Here is a 19651-nt window from a genome sequence, read left to right on the forward strand (position 1 = left end):
TGTACGTGCGAAAAGCTACGGATATATACATTTTTATCTCAATACCCGTTTGAAAAATTGCCATTTATTTTTCAACAATGTTTTGAAGCAATTAGAAACATGAATAAAACAAATAACAGAAAACGTTAACACATCCTTCGATTTTGGGTAGATTTGCTGGTCGATTAATCTTCTCCCTGTATTTTGCTGCAGCTCTTTCACCCTCTATCTTCACAAGCTTTTCAGGCCCTGATGCAGAGAATCATACCCATACCATAATGCTGCCACCACCATTTCTGTGTAGTGGAATCCATTCTTACACTAACTACTTTGTTTTAAGACAGAACTCAGAAATCAAGAGTTACCGACAAACATCTTTATTGATGATCAAGAGAACACTCACAACATTAAAGACATGGAGTTCCTGTTTGTCAGAGTAGTTCAGCCAAACAGAAGTTACATACAATCTTATGTTCCTAAATTCATACACTAATGTAGTTTAACCTGCCCTGCAACAGCTTTACTTAAAGTTTCTGATTAACTAGATAAACTAAGTTATAGGCTACCTTTTAACCTCCTCCTTTTCCCTTATAAGACTCACACATGTTGCTCAGTAACTGATGAACAAATCAGTTGTAGGTACTGCATCTAATGGCAAAATACATGTCTCCCAAGATCACAACAATGTTTCATACTGCCTGACTGTATAACCCCATTACTAGAGGATGAATACCTATGCAAAGAGTTTTGTTCTGTTTTATATTTGTAAGTAATTTAGAACAATTTTGAGGCAGTATTTTCCCTTTGACAAGCCTTTGAAATGTTTTTGTTTCAGTGGCAAAATGTCAATCTCTATTGATGTCATAACATAAAATGTGGTGTAATCCAAGGATGGTGAACATTTTTTCGAGCCACCGTAGGTAACCTCTGTTTCTCGTCTCTCCCTGAAGTGCTTTGAAGAGGTGGATCCCCTTGAACATCAACACAGTAAACAGGAATCGAGATCCAGTCTTTCATATAAAAATGAAAGAGGAATTAGATGAACACTCAACCCGAAGGGCTGAGACCTCTGCTGTGAAAGAGGCAAAACAGCGGGTGTGGGAGGAGTTTGGGGAAGCCATGGAGAAGGACTTTCGGTCGGCACCAAGGTGTTTCTGGAAAACGGGGAACTATCCAAGCTGTATACAGTAAGGATGGGACACTGTTGACCTCAACTGAGGAGGTAATTGGGCGATGGAAGGAACACTTTGAGGAACTCCTAAATCCCACTAACACGCCCTCTATAGTGGAGGCAGAGCTGGAGGCTGATGGGGAAGCATCGTCAATCTCCATGGCAGAAGTCACTGAGGTAGTCAAACAACTCCACAGTGGCAAAGCTCCGGGGATTGACAGAAATGTTGAAAGCTTTGGGTGTGGAGGGGATGTCTTGGATGACACGCCTCTTCAACATAGCGTGGGAGTCGGGGAAAGTGCCTAAGGAGTGGCGGACCGGGGTGGTGGTTCCCCTGTTCAAAAAGGGGGACCAGAGGGTGGGTACCAATTACAGGGGTATCACACTTCTCAGCCTCCCTGGGAAAGTCTACTCAAAGGTACTGGAAAGGAGGGTTCGGCAGATAGTCGAAACTCAGATTGAAGAAGAACAATGCGGATTCCATCCTGGTCGCGGAACAACCGAGTGCAAAGCGGTTTTCGTTCCTACCCTCACCTATGGTCATGAAGGCTGGGTCATGACCGAAAGAACAAGATTGCGAGTACAAGCGGCTGAAATGGGTTTTCTCAGAAGGGTGGCTGGCTTCTCTCGAAAGGAGCCATTTGAGGTGGTTCAGGCATCTGGTAAAGATGTACAAGTGTGTAATTTTTATCATAGGTACTCTTCAACTGTGAGTGACGGAATCTAGAATCCAGAAAAATGCAGAAAAAATCCAGAAAAATCCAGAAAATCACATTGTAAATTATTAAATAATTAATTTACATTTTATTGCATGACATTAGTATTTGATCACCTAACAACGAGTAAGAATTCCGGCTCTCACAGACCTGTTTGTTTTTCTTTAAGAAGCCCTCCTGTTCTCCACTCATTACCTGTATTAACTGCACCTGTTTGAAGTCGTTACCTGTATAAAAGAGAGCTGGGACCACAGTCTCAAAGAAAACCATTAGTAACACACTACACCGTCATGGATTAAAGTCCTGCAGCGCACGCAAGGTCCAGGGCCATCTGAAGTTTGCCGGTGACCATCTGTATGATCTAGAGGAGGAATGGGAAAAGGTAATGTGGTCTGATGAGACAAAAATAGAGCTTTATGGTCTAAACTCCACTCGCCGTGTTTGGAGGAAGAAGAAGGATGAGTACAACCCCAAGAACACCATCCCAACCGTGAAGCATGGTGTTGGAAACATCATTCTTTGGGGATGCTTTTTTGCAAAGGGGACAGGACGACTGCACCGTATTGAGGGGAGGATGGATGGGGCCATGTATCGCGAGATCTTGGCTAACAACCTCCTTCCTTCAGTAAGAGCATTGAAGATGGGTCGTGGCTGGATCTTCCAGCATGACAACGACCCGAAACACACAGCCAGGGCAACTAAGGAGTGGCCCCGTAAGAAGCATCTCAAGGTCCTGGAGTGGCCTAGCCAGTCTCCAGACCTGAACCCAAAAGAAAATCCTTGGAGGGAGCTGAAAGTCTGTATTGCCCAGCGACAGTCCCGAAACCTGAAGGATCTGGAGAAGGTCTGTATGTAGGAGTGGGCCAAAATCCCTGCTGCAGTGTGTGCAAACCTGGTCAAGAACTACAGGAAACGTATGATCTCTGTAATTGCAAACAAAGGTTTCTGTACCAAATATTAAGTTCTGCTTTTCTGATGTATCAAATATTTATGTCATGCAATAAAATGCTATTTAATTACTTAAAAATCATACAATGTGATTTTCTGGATATTTTTTTTAGATTCCGTCACTCACAGTTGAAGATTACATATGATAAAATGTACAGACTTCTACATGCTTTGTAAGTGGGAAAACCTGCAAAATCTCTTACTATGTAGATGTGTGCCATGTCACAAGTATGGCACTGTTGAGAATGATGCTGTGTTTTTTTTTCTGCTGATACTCTATTGCTTTTTTCTGCATATTCTGCATGTGCATTCATTAATATATCATCAATAAATTATTTTCGTTGAAAAAACATGCTTGCCATAATTATAAGAATAAAATCAAATGTATGTATATTCTGATTAAGATTTTACTTTAAAGTTTTGATGTGAGTCTTTCGGAAATCTTGAATGGTCATCTATGACATCCTGTTAAATTGAGGTATAAATATCAGGTGCCACAACCTAAAAACCCTGAAGAGCTATTAGGGAATGATTGAATGCTTTGTTCAGTTTCATTACAAATGAACAAACTAACTGGAACAATTCGTTCTTTTGACTGAACAACTCTGAGTCAGTACCATCACTACTAGTAGTAAAAAATTATTATGCATTGCTAGTTAATAGAAACAATGGGACTTTTTTCTCTAACAATTTCAAACCAACCATCATATGTTATACTGAGTATTGTGTTCATGTCATTGTTATTACATTTGTTAATGCTTGTGAAATAGAGTTTATTTAATGCAAATGTTATTTGTAAAATACTAGTGTCTTTTTGGAACTTTTATGAAATTACATAATGCTATATTCATTTTCATTCACACAATTTTTTTTGTATTCAGTTGTTTAGTGTCGTTTTGGTCAAATGTAGATGGAAAAACACTATCACATTGAATTGTGAATAATAATAATATTTTGGATCTTTTCATTATGTTTTAATGAATCAGGATCATTCAGCGTATTAATAGTTACTTTTAATGCAGTTTCAAAACAGTAATCATATTTTGTAATGGTATACTTACAAAAGTGTGATAACCACATCTAAATTAAAGGGGCAAAGTGTAAAATCATGCCTACAATTAAAGGGGCAAAATAAATAATCATATACAAGACAAAATCCAAACAATAAATTGTCAGGCCGCTATTGTATATAAGAGTTTGTTGTTAATTGACTTGTAAAATAAAGGTTTCATTAAAAACAGTCTCCTTGTCCCTTATCAAACGAAAACAGCAGGCAGTTGGAAATATTTTGTAGAAAGAAATATAGGATTTAAAAGGAACAATTACTTAAAATATTAACTGCATATGTAGTATAGTCATTAATGCTTACATTTAAGCTAGTAGTACAGTCAAAATCGTACATATGGGCAATTCAGTTATAGTTTAATTTAGCTTTACTGGGTAGTCGGTTTGTATAATATACCCCGCTCCACGTGGCGTCGCTGTTGTGCTATTTTGGGTTTGACTGCACATTAGAGAATTCCTTGACTAAAATACGGAAGTCGGATTTGAGACGACTTTGTTTTTATTTTGCCGTATGTAGTCAAAAAAAGCAACTGTCTGAACCAAATAGCTAACCAACTCTGAGCTAAAATGTCTAAACTGCAGTCGTTGCGTGTGTTTTTAAGTGAGCGTTTAACCGCGGCTGCTGTGGAGATTTTCGGGGCAGTTGAGAAAACAGTAGCAGAGTACCAGGAGGAAAACGATCAGCTACGGAGATTACTGCGGATTACACCGGATATAACACTATGTAGAATAGGTTTGTACGCGTATTTACGTATATACTTATATATACAATGTTTAAGCTATTCCATTTACGATGCCCATGCGTTGTCAATACAGAGATATCGTTTCTATTGTAACAAATATCGTTTGAACATAAACAGCGCTATTGAGGGCTTTAAGTATCATTGTTGAAGTCTACTGAGTGTTTTTTTTTTTCATGGCAGGGTAGGCAACTTTCTGCATCGGCATATTAATTTCGGTAAACGTTGAATAGGTGAAAAGTTATGCAAAGCGTATGGTTTTGCAACCGAAATAAGTTACCTCTAAAACGCAATAAAAATGTTACTGATTCGTCTGTATCTACATCTTCACTAGAAACCGGTAGCACAGTTTGGCAATCTTGGTCATGTCACAGCGATTTTGATGAAGTACTGCTCCATGTTCTACTGAATGTTGTACAATCTTGGATAAAATTGCTCAACAACAATCCCAACAATCCCTCTGCATCTTTCCAGCTCTGTTATATTGCAAGTTCCTCTTTCAAAATATAACTTGTTTTGTTTTCTACTGCTCTTTGTGTTTTCACTGTCTTCCCTTCTTTGGTCTTCTGTCATTGGAAGATTGGATCTTATCCATCTTCCCATGAGCAACTGAGTCGATTAGAGTTTGCCCTCTAGTGGTGTACAAGTATAAGTCACTTCCATTATCTTGTCTTTTGCATAATTTTTTCTGCAGCACCAATTGACTGAGGAAACTTTGGACTAGGACTGGTATGGACAAAATCCTTGGCAAATCTCTTGAATACAGCATCACTAAAGACTTCAGCAGGTGCACCATGTCTAAAAGAAATTGATTTCATGCTCTTTATCACCTTACTGCTACACCTACAGACCTCTGGATAGTGCCAGGTAGAGGGTGAGGCGGTAACACTGGGTGGCTTGGCCTATATTTCAGGCAAAATGGACACCTAATAACTTCTTGTTCTTTATCTTAATTATGGGCTATTACATGACTTCACATGTTCTTTTCTTTTTCTTCTCAGATGTCCCTCTTTTCTCAAGCAACTTGATATAACAGTTTTTCAGTTATTTTTGCGTCTCTTTCTCTGTCCCGCATCAATCACTTGCAACTTTTGGTCAGCCACTGGTAAGCCAATAATGGTGATGTCTACACATTCTTGTATCCAGGGTCTGAAATGAACACCCGCCAAGCGCCAAATGCGGGTAGATTTTACATTTGGCGAGTAAATCTCAGAAGGCTGTCAGGTAAATGTGTGTATCTAATGTATCCCTCTTGTAATCAGAGGCAGAAAGCGGCGCTGATAAATTCTATCAAGCAAGCGAGTGAGGTCAGAGAAAAGTAACTGACTGTGCACACGCAGGTTTACGTTGAACCGTCAGTAAATGGTTGTCACATTGATATAAAGGTAGCCATCGTCTGAGTGACAACCCAAGGTAAGAAGTTAGCTAGTTGACTGTCACAACTTGATAGCTACAATGGATTTGCGTAGTTATGAGATGCATGAAGCCGAGGCTTGCTTCGAAATTTCAACCCAGTTTGCTCAAAGCGAGATGGCAGCCAGAGGCTTTCCTCTGAGAAAAAAAGACCACGTGATAGCGGACGTCACATATTTTGGAGCATGCTTGTTTCAAATGACAAAGCGCTTTGAAAATAATAGGGCATTCCAAGCCTTTTCGGTGAGCATGGCCGTTGTAGGTGAACGGATCCAAAGTAACCCACTTCCCGTAAAGGCAGAAATAACACTTTTGTCTCGCGCTAAGCAATATTGGGGAGATCGCTGGCGTTGCTTAAAATAGTATGATTAACTTTCAATTCCCAAGGATTGTAATTTATCAAAAACAAGGCGTGATTAATTTACAATAATGATTGTTGAGTAGGCTGTAATATATTGAAATAAATAAAATTACAGAAATCTTTAAACAGTTTTAATTATCAACTTTGCAAACTACTGTACTGACAAAGCTTCTTAGCAGTATAGCCAAATAACCTAGGCCTATTCATTTTGTAATTAATTTCACAGCTTTATACAGATACAAATATAATGCATTTGATATTGCATTATTTAATGGGAGGAAGACCAATTTATTAGCAAACTACTACTAGAATCGTGTCCGCGTCTTTTCAATGAGACATCTCTTTTGGTTTTGATCACAAAAGAAGGTTATTATATGAAACATTAATATAATATACTTTAGCGACCTTGGTAAGGTCACTACTCGCCCCTCCAAATGGGATATCCCTATTTGAATGGTGTAGTAGAAACGTTTTGAAGTTCACCAGCTTATGAATTTCATTCATTCTTGATAATTAGGCTGTAGACTAATTTAGTTTCATATGTTATATGTCGGTCGATGTATCGATCTGTTGTGGTGAAGAAAGAGCTGAGCCGCAAGGCGAAGGATGGTCAATCTACGTTTTAAAGGATGGTCAATCTACGTTCCTACTCTCACCTATGATCATGAGCTTTGGGTCATGACCGAAAGGACAAGATCCCGGATACAGGCGGCCGAAATGAGCTTTCTCGGCAGGGTGGCTGGGCGATCCCTTAGAGATAGGGTGAAAAGCTCGGTCACCCGGGAGGAGCTCAGAGTAGAGCCGCTGCTCCTCCACATCGAGAGGGGTCAGCTGAGGTGGCTTGGGCATCTGTTCCGGATGCCTCCGGAACGCCTTCAGCCACCCTGCGGAGAAAGCAGGAGACCCCGGGGAAGACCTAGGACACGCTGGAGGGACTATGTCTCCCGGCTGGCCTGGGAACGCCTCTGTGTCCCCCCGGAAGAGCTGGAGGAAGTGTCTAGGGAGAGGGAAGTCTGGGCATCTCTGCTTAGACTGCTGCCCCTGCGCCCCGGCCCCGGATAAGCGGAAGAAGATGGATGGATGTTATATGTCGTGGAGCTCCGCCCCCTAGAGGGGCCTTAGCTCCTAGTGGTTTACCCTGGCCGCGTCCGCGGCCATACTGAAAACTCATTATGCAAGATGTCAGCCAATCAGGGCACGCCTGCCCCTATATATGACCTGTAAGCCCAGAGAACGCCCTCCCTTTTTATTCAGTAAACGCTTGTTGATTGCTTACTGATTACTCTACTTCAGCCTGAGAATTTTTGCCGTCGAAATTCTTTGGCTCGGCGTCTCATCATGAAGACATTTTTCGCTGCCGCTTGCCGTTGCGCCGACCTGTCTCCAGACCAGGACTCCCATCGTTCGTGTGTTTCCTGCCTGGGACTGGCCCACGCTCGTGAGGGTCTTACAGACCCCCGGCTGCAGCTCACATTCCGCCCAGGCAGGATGCACTGTCCCAAGCAGAGGGCTCGATTCTACACCCTCCATCGCTCTCAGGGTCTGGCCCCTAAGCGGGACAGGATTTTGAACAGAGGTTTGTCCACTGCCGTCGTGCATACCATCTAGGGCGCTAGGGCAGCGTCCACGCCCAAATTGTATTCCTCTCGCTGGAATATGTTTGTGTCGTGGTGCACGCAGAGGTCCTCGGACCTTCGTGTTGGCCTGTGGAGGAGATTTTGTCATTTCTGCAGTATCTTTTTGTCATCTCTGCGTGTCACAAGGGTTTTGCTGGGAACACGGTTTTCAGCCACCCTCTCCTTCACCGTTTTCTTTCGGGTACGCGTCGTCTGCGCCCGGCGACCAGACTGGGCGCTCCTCAATGGGTGCTGGGCGAGGAATATAGACTTACAGGCCTTCTTCCCTCCTCCGCACGTCCGTGAGGAGGACGAGAGGCTTCACTGTCTGTGCCCGGTGCGCGCTCTCGCCCTTTACGTAGAGCGCAACAGGTCTATCAGACTGACTCCCCAGTTGTTTGTTTGCTATTCGGATTCCCAGCTGGGTCGTCTGCTTTCCAAACAGCGTCTATCCCACTGGCTCTGTGACCTGCATCACTTTGGCCTTTGAGGCGTCTGGTTCTGTTGTTCCAGGGAGTCTCCATGCACACTCCACGCGGGGTGTTGCTGCCTCCTCTGCCCTTTTCCACGGCGTCAGAGTGGATGACATTTGCGCCGCGGCGTTGTGGTCGTCGCCTTCGGCGTTTGTGCGTTTCTATTTACTAGACGTGTCTCTGTCTTCCCTTGTTCATTTGGTCCTCGGTGCGGCTGCCCGAGATCTCTTAAACTTGTTAGGGAATCACGTGCATTGCCTTGATTCTATCCTCTCCTTTTCAGTGATTACCTTGTAGCTGGTTGGTTCAGGGGTATTGTCACTGTCTACCAATACTCTTGGTGTAGATTTGCCTCCTCCCTGGGGCATTACCTATCATTTCATGTTTTTTGTATCCTCATGCCCCTCATCTCGTCATGTGTGGTGCATGAATATTTTCTGTTGTGCTTGTGTGAAACGGATACGTTTCCCTCTTGCTTGAGCTCAACATCCCTTCTCCCTGGGTTGGCCTATGTTCATGGGCCTACACTAGGGGATTCCATCATTATGCATTTGATCATCCTTTCTGACCTTGTCAGCTGTCAGGGATGTTTTCGTCTTGGGGTTATTGGGGTCGGTTTTTACTAGACCCTGTGAGCTTCTGGTGTTCCGGCAGGGAGTACATTTTTGGCTTGCTCGCTCCGCCGTGAACCACTAGGAGCTAAAGCCCCTCTAGGGGGCGGAGCTCCACGACATAACGTTAGTTGCCTAATGTAACTCCGGTTATATGAGTGGAGCGGAGCCCCCTAGAACTGTTGCCCTGCTGTTCCACAAGTTATGCTGAATAATCTCGGGAGGGTGTTCTCTGGACTCACAGGTCATATATAGGGGCAGGCGTGCCCTGATTGGCTGACGCATCTTGCATAATGAGTTTTCAGTACGGACGCGGACAGGGTAAACCACTAGGAGCTAAAGCCCCTCTAGGGGGCTCCGCTCCACTCATATAACCGGAGTTACATTAGGTAACTAATGTTTTAAAGGATGGTTGGAAAGCACCATGTCTTTATAAAAACAAACAGATGGTTGGGTGACATCCGAAGCTTCAATCCAGTCTGCAGGAAGCGAAAAGGCAGAGCCTTGTATCCGAGCAACACTATCATGTGATTGATGACGTTTGATGACGATTGATGAAGCTTCGGATGTCACCCAACCATCTGTTTGTTTTTGTAAAGACATGGCGCTTTCCAATCATCCTTTAAAACATATGAAACTAAATTAGTCTACAGCCTAATTATCAAGAATGAATGAAATTCATAAGCCGGTGAACTTCAAAACGTTTGAACTACACCATTCATTATCACTTACAAATCGGTAGGCCCAATACCATTATTATTAATGTCTTGTAATTGCGGTAGCGACATCACCTGGCCGGTGGCTTAACGTTTAGAATTGTGGTATGGCTGTCCATTTAGTTAACAAAGCCTGGTTCGAGTCCCAATTATTTCTTTCTCATTTGCGGTTTTGTTGGCAACACTGCATTTGTAATTCCCACATCAGTAATATTTGCTCTGCAGTTTTTAATATCACATCTTTAATCAAGCATTGGATCCACCATATTATATGAATGTTTTAACTCCAGCGTTTCTCTATTAGAGATGTATCATCAGACCACCAGGTGATTAATGACGTCCGAAGCTTTGTTTGAGCTCTACCCACTGACAGGCACCGAGGCTTTCCTCCATGCCAGGTTATTTACAAGTGCTTCTCGTATATTGGATCGCTAAGTAGCCTATATAAAGTAGGTAATTGTATAATAATGTGACATCACTGTCACAGTGTTGAATCCAGTTTTAGTTTAGGTTTTATGTGCCAGCACACAATTATTATATTTATTTTCGTATGAATTATGTTAATATTTTCTCTTCCACAGCCTCAATAATATAAAGAATGCAAACGTTTTTAAATTATTGGTGATCGGGAGATTGAACCAAATTCTCCGACCGAGGTATGCTTTGAAATTTCAACACATTCTAATCCATGCGAAAGGGCGGAGGCTCTCGTCGGTGTAATACTACGTGATCGATGACGTTCTCGTCACGTACTTTATCCAAATCCTCTTTTGAAAACGTGCCTTGACTTTCGAACGACCATCTCTACTGGTCACCAAGTTTTTAACTTTACAAGTCTAGTAATGGGCCAGTTGGTAGTGTCCCTGACCCCCAATTTCTGACTTGTTATAGTGCGAGATCGAATCCAGATCATGTTTAACTTTGAGTGCAAACGACACTGTTTATTGTTGATAAAATAATTAGTTTTATTTTGTGGATCTTAAGACATTGTTGCCTTATTAAACGGATGCAGAGTTGAAAAATGCTACCTGGAAAGGCAAGAAGAAAACGGCATACAAACCGGGCATTACAATTTTCCTTCAGAAAGCCACGCCTAACCACTGCGCTACGAAATCATGTTAGATAATTTGGAAAAAGACTATATGATCATTAAACATTGGATATTTATTCCTGACCAACAGGTGACATAAAAATGACACTGCAGTGAACCGACTTTCGAACCATTTTGATGAAAGCCTCATTTGCCCATCACTAGATTAGCGTCATGCAGGCAACTTTAAATATTCGGCAGCAACGTATTTTGCCTTCAGAATAGAGGTATGTAGTGAAAGTTTATATACATTCGTAAACAATATTAGAACTTCCGATGTTCTTATTTTGCCTTAAAAGTAAAAGTCTGGAATGTGTAGTGTGTATTGTGTACATTTTCGAGTATAAACTACGTGGCGTAAAATATAAAGGAAAGAAATTACTATTTAAATAATACATAATATAAGGTAAATAATATTATAAGGTGGAGCACATTGAGAAATGGTAAGCGCTTATGTTAATGTATAGGAAGGCCGTAATAACAATTTATATTTAGGGGACACATCCCCAATATTCAAATTATACTCAAAATGTATAAATTAAACTAAAAATTATACCCCCCTTAATAAATTCATATATAAATGACAAATAAAATAAAATTCCGCTATGTTCCGACTGGCAACCATGCACCACCGTCCAAAATAATCATTACTAAACTTAACAAATAGACAGTATTATTACTGCCGGTTCTAGTTTTACAGTTTACTGCAGTTCTGCTTATTGTTTGTCCAGGTGCTGTTGTCGTCGTACCCAAGCAGAAGCCATTGGTCGACTGCTGTAAGCAGGATTGCAATATCCGCGGGTTTCACGCAAATTGGGCTACTTTTAAACAATGTGGCGGGTTTTTGGGCTACTTGTGAACTTCACCGCGGCTGGAGCATTTCTGTCTTTATATGCTATATTGTGTGTTTCTATGCTGTTATCAGCTACGCCTTCACATGCGTCAAAATGGCTTCTTTAGTTTTGTTCCCGGGGTGGGGGGGTCAATGTTGTGCACCAACAAAAATGGGCTAGTTTTCAGACATTTAGGGCTGGTTTTAAGCAGTCGTTTGGAAATGTATGGTTAATCTGGCAACACTAGCTGAAAGTGCTGTTGGTACAATCAATGTCGAACACTGTACGTTCTCTCTGTCTCATTACTTTCAAATGTATTAAAAATGTAATTATTGAGTGGCATGCTATCTTCCGGTCGATTGTGATAGTTTTAACATCAACACGTCATTTTGCGCTGGAACTGTAATTGTGGAAATAAATAATAGTTTGCTAAAAAGTGACAGTAATTGCACGGAGCGTAAATAAACGTTTTGGTTTTTTTGGTGAAAAATGGTAGATTTGCGAGTGCCAATCAATTAAACGTCACTAACGTTATCTATCGTAGCTAGTTACCTGGAAAGCTAATTAGACACACATTCACCCAGCGACCAACAATGGTGCTCATATGCGTATTCAACTAACGTTAATGTATTACCTTAATGATTTTGTTCGATTTTTAAGAAAGCCCACGTGAAGTCTGAGTAGTGTCGATCATTTAGGTGCACTGCATGTGTAGTTTATGCAGATAGTAGTCGTTTTCATTGATTACATATTCGTAAAGCATACTGTATAGTTGTATTTGCTTACTGGATGATAAATAGCATTATTAATGTTTGTTTAATTAAAGTGAAAGCAGTCAACTTTCATTCACAGTGAGTGACATCATGAGCACAAGAAAGGGTTGGTGTTGTTCCGACGACATCATACTTAATGTTGGCACAACTGAGGTTAGGCTTAGGCACAGGCCCCACTGAGGTTATGCTTAGGCACAGGCACAACTGAGGTTAGGCTCAGGTACAGGCCCCACTTAGGTTAGGTTTAGGCACAGGCCCCACTGGGGTTAGGTTTTGGGTCAGGTGTCTCTGAGGTTAGGTTTTGGGACAGGTGTCTCTGAGGTTAGGGTTAGGTCAAAGGGTGGGGGGCAGGGGAATATTCTGTCTTTGGACTGGGGTAACCAACTAAATACAGGTCAGCTGCTATGATGTTGTAGGAACAATACCAACACAGTGAATATTGTGAATATTGATGGTTAAGAGTCTTATAAGTATTTTAAAATGTTTTGAATGTTTTATTTGGGGGGACCCCCAGACCCCCTGCTGATTTGTTCCCCCCAAATGTTGACTCCTTGGCTACGGCCTTGATGTAGAGAACCTTTCTAATAAAAAAAAATCAGATTTTTTACGTTATTGTTGTTAATTTGCTTTTGCTCATTAGCTTTGGAGAGGGATTGTGCTATAAATTTGGGAGGCAATTAATGAACTGTTTTAGAGAATGGTTTTGTTAGAAATGGAGGTTTTTGATAAAGGAGTTTCAAGAGGCTGGCTACAGTATGATGCTGAGGCTGGGGTGACGAGTTGTTCTATGTGTGACCAGTATGCTAAAGATAATAGCAGAAACAATTCATTCATCAGAAATAAAATGTTTCTATTCAACACAATACCTTATGATCTCAGTAAAATGTGCCGAAATTAATGACAATTAATGACACAAAAGGTTAATTTTATTATTTTGGCCGGTAAAAAAAAAAATGCTTGGCTGGTGGATTTTTTTCATCTACCAGTTCCCTTGGCATGTGAGACAAGTAGTACATTTCGGACACTGCTTGTATCTCTTCAGCTTTTCCTGTTGATTGTGTGTTTCCGATCAACTGCTCTTGATAAGATACCTTCACAACATATTTATTTACCTGGAGTGAATGTTACTTCCAGTGCATATCCCTGTAGCATGATCTTCATCCTCTGTATTGGAAGTGGACAGTCTTGGAATGGCTTCTGAAACCGTGCAAGTACAGTTTTATGATCCGTTTCCACACTTATTGTCCATCCAGAAATATAGTGATAGAATCTCTCACATGCAAATGATTTGCAATTTCTTTTCTCTTTGTGCACATCTTGTCTCGGCTCCAGTCCGAGAGTGTGAAGCATATGCTACTGACTGCCAGGCATCTTCATGTTTCTGCAAAAGCTCAGCTCCCAACCCAAATGAAATACAAAGGTCAGCTCCGTAACTCCAAATAAATAATTCTCTTCATTCTCTTGTTGCATCAAGCTCTTCCTTTTGGTCTGGCGTTGTCTTCCTCTTTAGTTGATCCCCAAACAATGATGTTATCTATTGATGTGTCCACACACTAATGTATTCATAGAACATACAGCTCCAGAAAAAGAGACCACTGCACCTTTTTCTTTCCTTTTCAAAAAAGTTGAAAAGGAAGGCTTTGAGTGAGGAACAGAAGGGTTAAAATTAAGAGACCACTGTAAATTGAATGCTTCTGTTCTTCACTTAAAACTTTTCTTTTCAACTTTTTTGGAAAGGAAATAAAAAGGTGCAGTGCTCTCTAAAATATTTCCAGGGCTGTAGGGGACGATAACTGACTTTTTTGTCAAGTGAAAGGACAAGGGAATCGTGTAGCCAGTGAAGTGTTTGTCTATCCTAAAGAAATCCTGATTTCCACCAGAACTGTTTTATTTTAGGCTTCCTATTACGCAGCTACATAGACTAAAACTTTGCTGGCTACAACCCTATACTGAACCTCAGGCATAATGCGTTTTGCTGTATGAATGATATTGTGATACACTTCCAGCATCGAAACAATGGCAAACAGTAGCTATAGTAATGTGAACTTGCCCAATTTGGAGCCTAATATCTGCTGCCAAAATCCAGAGGAAGCATCTTATTTATTATTTTGCATAAGCAAATTGTGGCATTATTTCTTTTCACATTGGAAGCTTAAATTGTTCACTCTGTATTGCGTGATTTAGATCCCTATGATCCAGGGCCCTCATTTATCAATGTTCCTTACGAACAGTAGTGTTGGTAAACCATGTGTGTAATCATTTTTAAGCAAAGTGTGGGATTTATCCATTTTAAATTATATTTTAGAATGTGTGTAAATGTGAGCACACCTCTGACCATGCGTACGCACAGCACCTAGTGGTAGAAAAGTCCAACTGCTAATGAAATACCTTCCACCAAATGGAGAAAGGATGGACATACTGGACCAAATCGTAAACTATGAAGAAAAAAGATTATACATTAATAGTTAATTCATGTATTGCTTTTATAGACGCTTAAGCTAATAATAGTTTTCTCAGGGTGCTATAGAATTCTTAAACATGAAACCATTTAAGCCTAATTGATAATTAAGTAAATTAGAAAGATAATGGAATGTAAGGTAGGAAGCAATTTAGTTAAACCAGTTAAATAATATAAAAGGCAAAACAGGAATTTTTACTTGTTCGAAATGTCAAATCTTGCATTGCGGGAGCATGTGGCACAAGCTGCATTATGCAGTATTTTGCTGAGTGGAAGACTTTGCTTGTTAGTAGATTTCGTTTTCCATTTATAAAAAACTTCTACTTCAGTGATCAAAAGTTATATTTCTGAATCTGAATTTAGTTTTCTTTTTCTTTGATTTCTCCATGTTAGACAGAAATTGGTGACATTTCTTGCAGCATTAAAGAGTAGGTTTGTCACCATTTATGGTCATTTAGGGCGGTTCTTTATGTAAATAAGACTTCAGGTGCACTAGAACAAGTGTCTGATTTATCATGGCAAAATACTTACAGGTGTGCGTAAATCAAACATACGAACAATTGATTAATACCAACGTTTTTGTACTTAGGAACATACCAGATTTTCTTTGTATGAAGTAATTTAGAACCTTTTATATGCAACTTTGCTAAATTAGGGCTCAGGCATATTTGTAACATGCCATTTTTATTTTTAAGAATCAAGTGAGCTTACCAACTCTCAGCTCATCTATCTTCTTGATGACACCCATGTTCTCCATTCTCTCCAACTCTGCTCTGAAATGTTTCTTAAGTGCAATTGGAACCTTTCAGCATGAATTAATTACTGGAGGGACACGTCTGTCTACGCTGATCCTGTGTTCACCTGGAAGGCAACCAAGTCCATTAAACAGATCAGATGTATTCCTGCATTATTGCTTCCTAGTCTGTGCCTCTTTGATCCTCAACCAAAAAAAATTCACATGCGGCCAGGCAAGTTTGTATATTTTTTGGCACCACCACAAATGACTCCCGTTTACTGACCCTCCCCATAATTCTGACAGAGCTAAGAGGATCTCCAAAAAAATTATAGGAAATATTTCCCAAATCCTGTTGTACAAAGCTAGTAGAGGCATACACAGGATGACTAGAAGCTGCAATCACTGCCAAAGGTGCCTCTATGAAGAACTGAATAAAGGGACTGAATTCTTATTTACATTTGCTCTTTTTGTTCTATTGAAATTGGCACATTTCGCAAAACATGTTTTTACTTCAATATGGGGTATTGTGTGAAGCTTGATGACAAAATAAAATGTATTGAATACATTTTTAATTCAGTTTAAAATAACAAAATCATGTGAATGTGAATGGGTCTGAATACTTGTACAGTTATAGCCTACAGAGTATAGTAAGTATATTTTCACAAAGAATAGATATGATTTTACAGTTCAAACAAAAACAATGACATGGTGGTAAAACTGTAGGCTGTTAGATACAAGAGATTTTACATCCACAAACCATGTAGGTATTACAGCCCTTATTATTCAGAGTCAGCCCTTATTATTGTAGAGGACCAAAAGTAATTGGACAAATGAACCGTCCTTAATAAAGTCATCATATTTAGTACTTGAAAATAATTTGCATTCAAAGACTGCCTGAAGTCTGCTACTCACAGACATCACCAGGTGCTGGTTATCTTTCCTGGAAATGCTCTGCCAACTGCAACTGTATTGAGTTTGTGTACGTTTAAGGGAATTTTTGCACACAATGCTATGTAGACAGTCAACAGTATACACCGATCAGCCATAACATTATGACCACCTGCCTAATATTGCATAGGTTCCCCTTTTGCCACCAAAACAGCCCTGACTCATCGTGGCATGGACTCCACTAGACCTCTGAAGGTGTGCTGTGGTATTTGGTACCAAAAGGTTAGCAGATCCAGAACCATTCCTGAACCATTTTTGCTTTGTGGCAGGGCGCATTACCCTGCTGGAAGAGGCCAATGCCATCAGGCAATACTGTTGCCATGAAAGGTGCACATAGTCTGCAACAATGCTTAGGTAGATGGTTCAAAATAACATCCACATGAATGGCAGGACCCAAGGTTACCCTGCTTCTAACACATCAACCTTGAGGACAGAATGTTCCCTTGCTGCCTAATATATCCCACCCACTGTCAGGTCCCATAATAAAGAGATTATCAGTGTTATTCACTTCACCTATCAGTGGTCATAATGTTAGCGCTGTTCGGTATATCTTGTGTTTGATGTATTTCCTTATTTGGTAGTTGATCTCAGTAGGGTTGGCTGACATCTGAAACGACGCACAGTCCTTTGGGACTTGTGTGTGACGCCGCGGATGATGGGCTGCAAGTGACATTTAGTGCTACTTGCATATGCTACTTCTAAAATCTACATGGTCGTCTTGCCCCATGTTAATAATCTACCACATGTTCAATATGCAGGCAAAATAATTGTGCTGCATCTGCACGTGTTTGATTATTAAAACTTTTGAAGCTATGGCAAACAGAGAAATAGGCCAATTCCCTTGTTCCCCTGCTGGTCGCTCAGTGTGCAGCCAGGGTGTCCGCTGCCAGACTCTGGGGTGCAGGTTAATTAGACCTCTTATTTTAACATAAAATATTGTAACATCGGCCAATCCTAAACTTCTGATCCTTCTTTTTCCCCCATCCAGACTCACTGCAGGTCTCTCTTGCTGTCTCTGAAGAGGAGGCTCCACCTGAACAGAAGCGATGTGAGCAGGAGTGGAGCCCTAGTCTCAGGCAGGAGGATTCAGAGCCCACACTGATTAAAGGGAAAGAAGAGGAACTCCGGCCCTGTCAGGAGGAAGAACAGCTTCAAGGGCTGGAGCCTGATATAACAGTGTTCAAATTGCCTCTTCCCTGTGTGAAAAGTGAATGTGATCAGGAGGACCTATTTTGGTCCTTGAGTCTTCCCCAAACCCAGTCGGTAGAGAACAGGGAGTGTGACTTAAAACCTGTGGATCTGAATCCTTTTGGAAGTTTGACACACCAAAAGGCTTTCAAAATTCTTTGTGACCCTCCAGACAATCAAAACATTGGCTACAGTCACAGCTCACCCATAAGCAGTGCCCCCGTACGACTTGAAGGCAGCCAACCTCTGGATTCCGGCCCACTGTTGGATCCAAACCCAACAGTGGAGGAACACTGTTCCAAACCTAGCACCACATCTATAAAGACTCACCGCTGCTGTGACTGTGGCAAAGCCTTTCCTCTGAAAGCTGATTTGCAGAGACATGCAACTCATGCAAAAAAGAGCTTCAATGAATGTCACTTCTGCCAAAAACAGTACAGTTCCAGCTGTAAACTGAAGGCCCATGTCCAACTTTGTCATGGTGGCAAACGCTGCACCTGCCCCTTTTGTGGCAAGACTTTCAAACAAAAAGGAAACTTATCCATGCACATGCGTATTCACACGGGAGAAAAACCATTTAGCTGTGGTTACTGTGGCAAGAGCTTTAGTCAAAAGGGGGACCTGAGAAGACACATTTTGACTCACACAGGAGAGAAACCATTTAGCTGTAATTTTTGCTGTAAAAGCTTCAATCAGAAAGGGGACTTAAGGAGGCATGTATTGACTCACACAGGAGAGAAACCATTTAGTTGCGGTGACTGTGGGAAAGGCTTCATTCGCAAAGAGCACTTAACGGCACATATACGCACTCACACAGGTGAATGATTTATATGTGGGGACTGCACCATCTGCTAGCTGACTTAGGAGGGAAATCATTTAGTTGTGGAGACTGCTTTAAACTGAAAATGACTCCAACTGCACGTATACCAACTGCATGTATACCAACTCGCACTCCTGAGAAATCACATGAGGGAACAAAGATCCCATATCCACAGTGAAGAATATTTGTTAGTTTTTTTTAAAACATTCTTATGGAAGAAAAGCAACTCTTGATTGTTTGTGCTGTGGACTTTGAGTAGGATGGATTTACAAACGTATGCACAAATGTTCAATGTAAATAAAATGTGATGATTATGATGAAAATATAACTTACACATTAGTTCATGTTTTATGGGAATCGGTGGAATGAAGAACTCAGTGGAAAACAGAACACAGTGGATAGAAGGGATGAGTTTTTTTTTTTTTAAATGTTATTGATTTATTAAAAAATATACACTCACCTAAAGGATTATTAGGAACACCTGTTCAATTTCTCATTAATGCAATTATCTAATCAACCAATCACATGGCAGTTGCTTCAATGCATTTAGGGGTGTGGTCCTGGTCAAGACAATCTCCTGAACTCCAAATGAAATGTCAGAATGGGAAAGAAAGGTGATTTAAGCAATTTTGAGCGTGGCATGGTTGTTGGTGCCAGACGGGCCGGTCTGAGTATTTCACAATCTGCTCAGTTACTGGGATTTTCATGCACAACCATTTCTAGGGTTTACAAAGAACGGTGTGAAAAGGGAAAAACATCCAGTATGCGGCAGTCCTGTGGGCGAAAATGTCTTGTTGATGCTAGAGGTCAGAGGAGAATGGGCCGACTGATTCAAGCTGATAGAAGAGCAATTTTGACTGAAATAACCACTCGTTACAACCGAGGTATGCAGCAAAGCCTTTGTGAAGCCACAACACGCACAACCTTGAGGCAGATGAGCTACAACAGCAGAAGACCCCACAGGGTCCCACTCATGTCCACTACAAATAGGAAAAA

General features: G+C 41.0%; 1 protein-coding gene across 4 annotated transcripts; it reads left to right on the forward strand.

Moving 5' to 3' along the window:
- The first annotated feature begins 4324 nt into the window (after nucleotides 1-4324).
- LOC105006770 (zinc finger protein 37 homolog) lies at nucleotides 4325-19125 on the forward strand. 4 transcript variants are annotated; one of them, XM_010865437.5, is made up of 4 exons: nucleotides 4524-4612; nucleotides 5314-5406; nucleotides 5621-5724; nucleotides 17636-19125. In XM_010865437.5, the coding sequence occupies exons 2-4, from the start codon at nucleotides 5351-5353 to the stop codon at nucleotides 18658-18660; spliced, it is 1185 nt and encodes a 394-aa protein (XP_010863739.2). In that variant the 5' UTR covers nucleotides 4524-4612; nucleotides 5314-5350; the 3' UTR covers nucleotides 18661-19125. The 4 variants fall into 4 exon arrangements, with proteins under 4 accessions (XP_010863738.2, XP_010863739.2, XP_019898672.2 ...); XM_020043113.3 differs by lacking the exons at nucleotides 4524-4612; nucleotides 5314-5406 and adding an exon at nucleotides 13640-13925 and having other exon boundaries at nucleotides 5710-5724; XM_010865436.4 differs by lacking the exons at nucleotides 5314-5406; nucleotides 5621-5724 and having other exon boundaries at nucleotides 4325-4612; nucleotides 17636-19124.
- The last annotated feature ends 526 nt before the right edge of the window (nucleotides 19126-19651 follow it).

Source organism: Esox lucius, chromosome 24, assembly GCF_011004845.1.
Source record: "Esox lucius isolate fEsoLuc1 chromosome 24, fEsoLuc1.pri, whole genome shotgun sequence".
Taxonomy (NCBI): domain Eukaryota; kingdom Metazoa; phylum Chordata; class Actinopteri; order Esociformes; family Esocidae; genus Esox; species Esox lucius.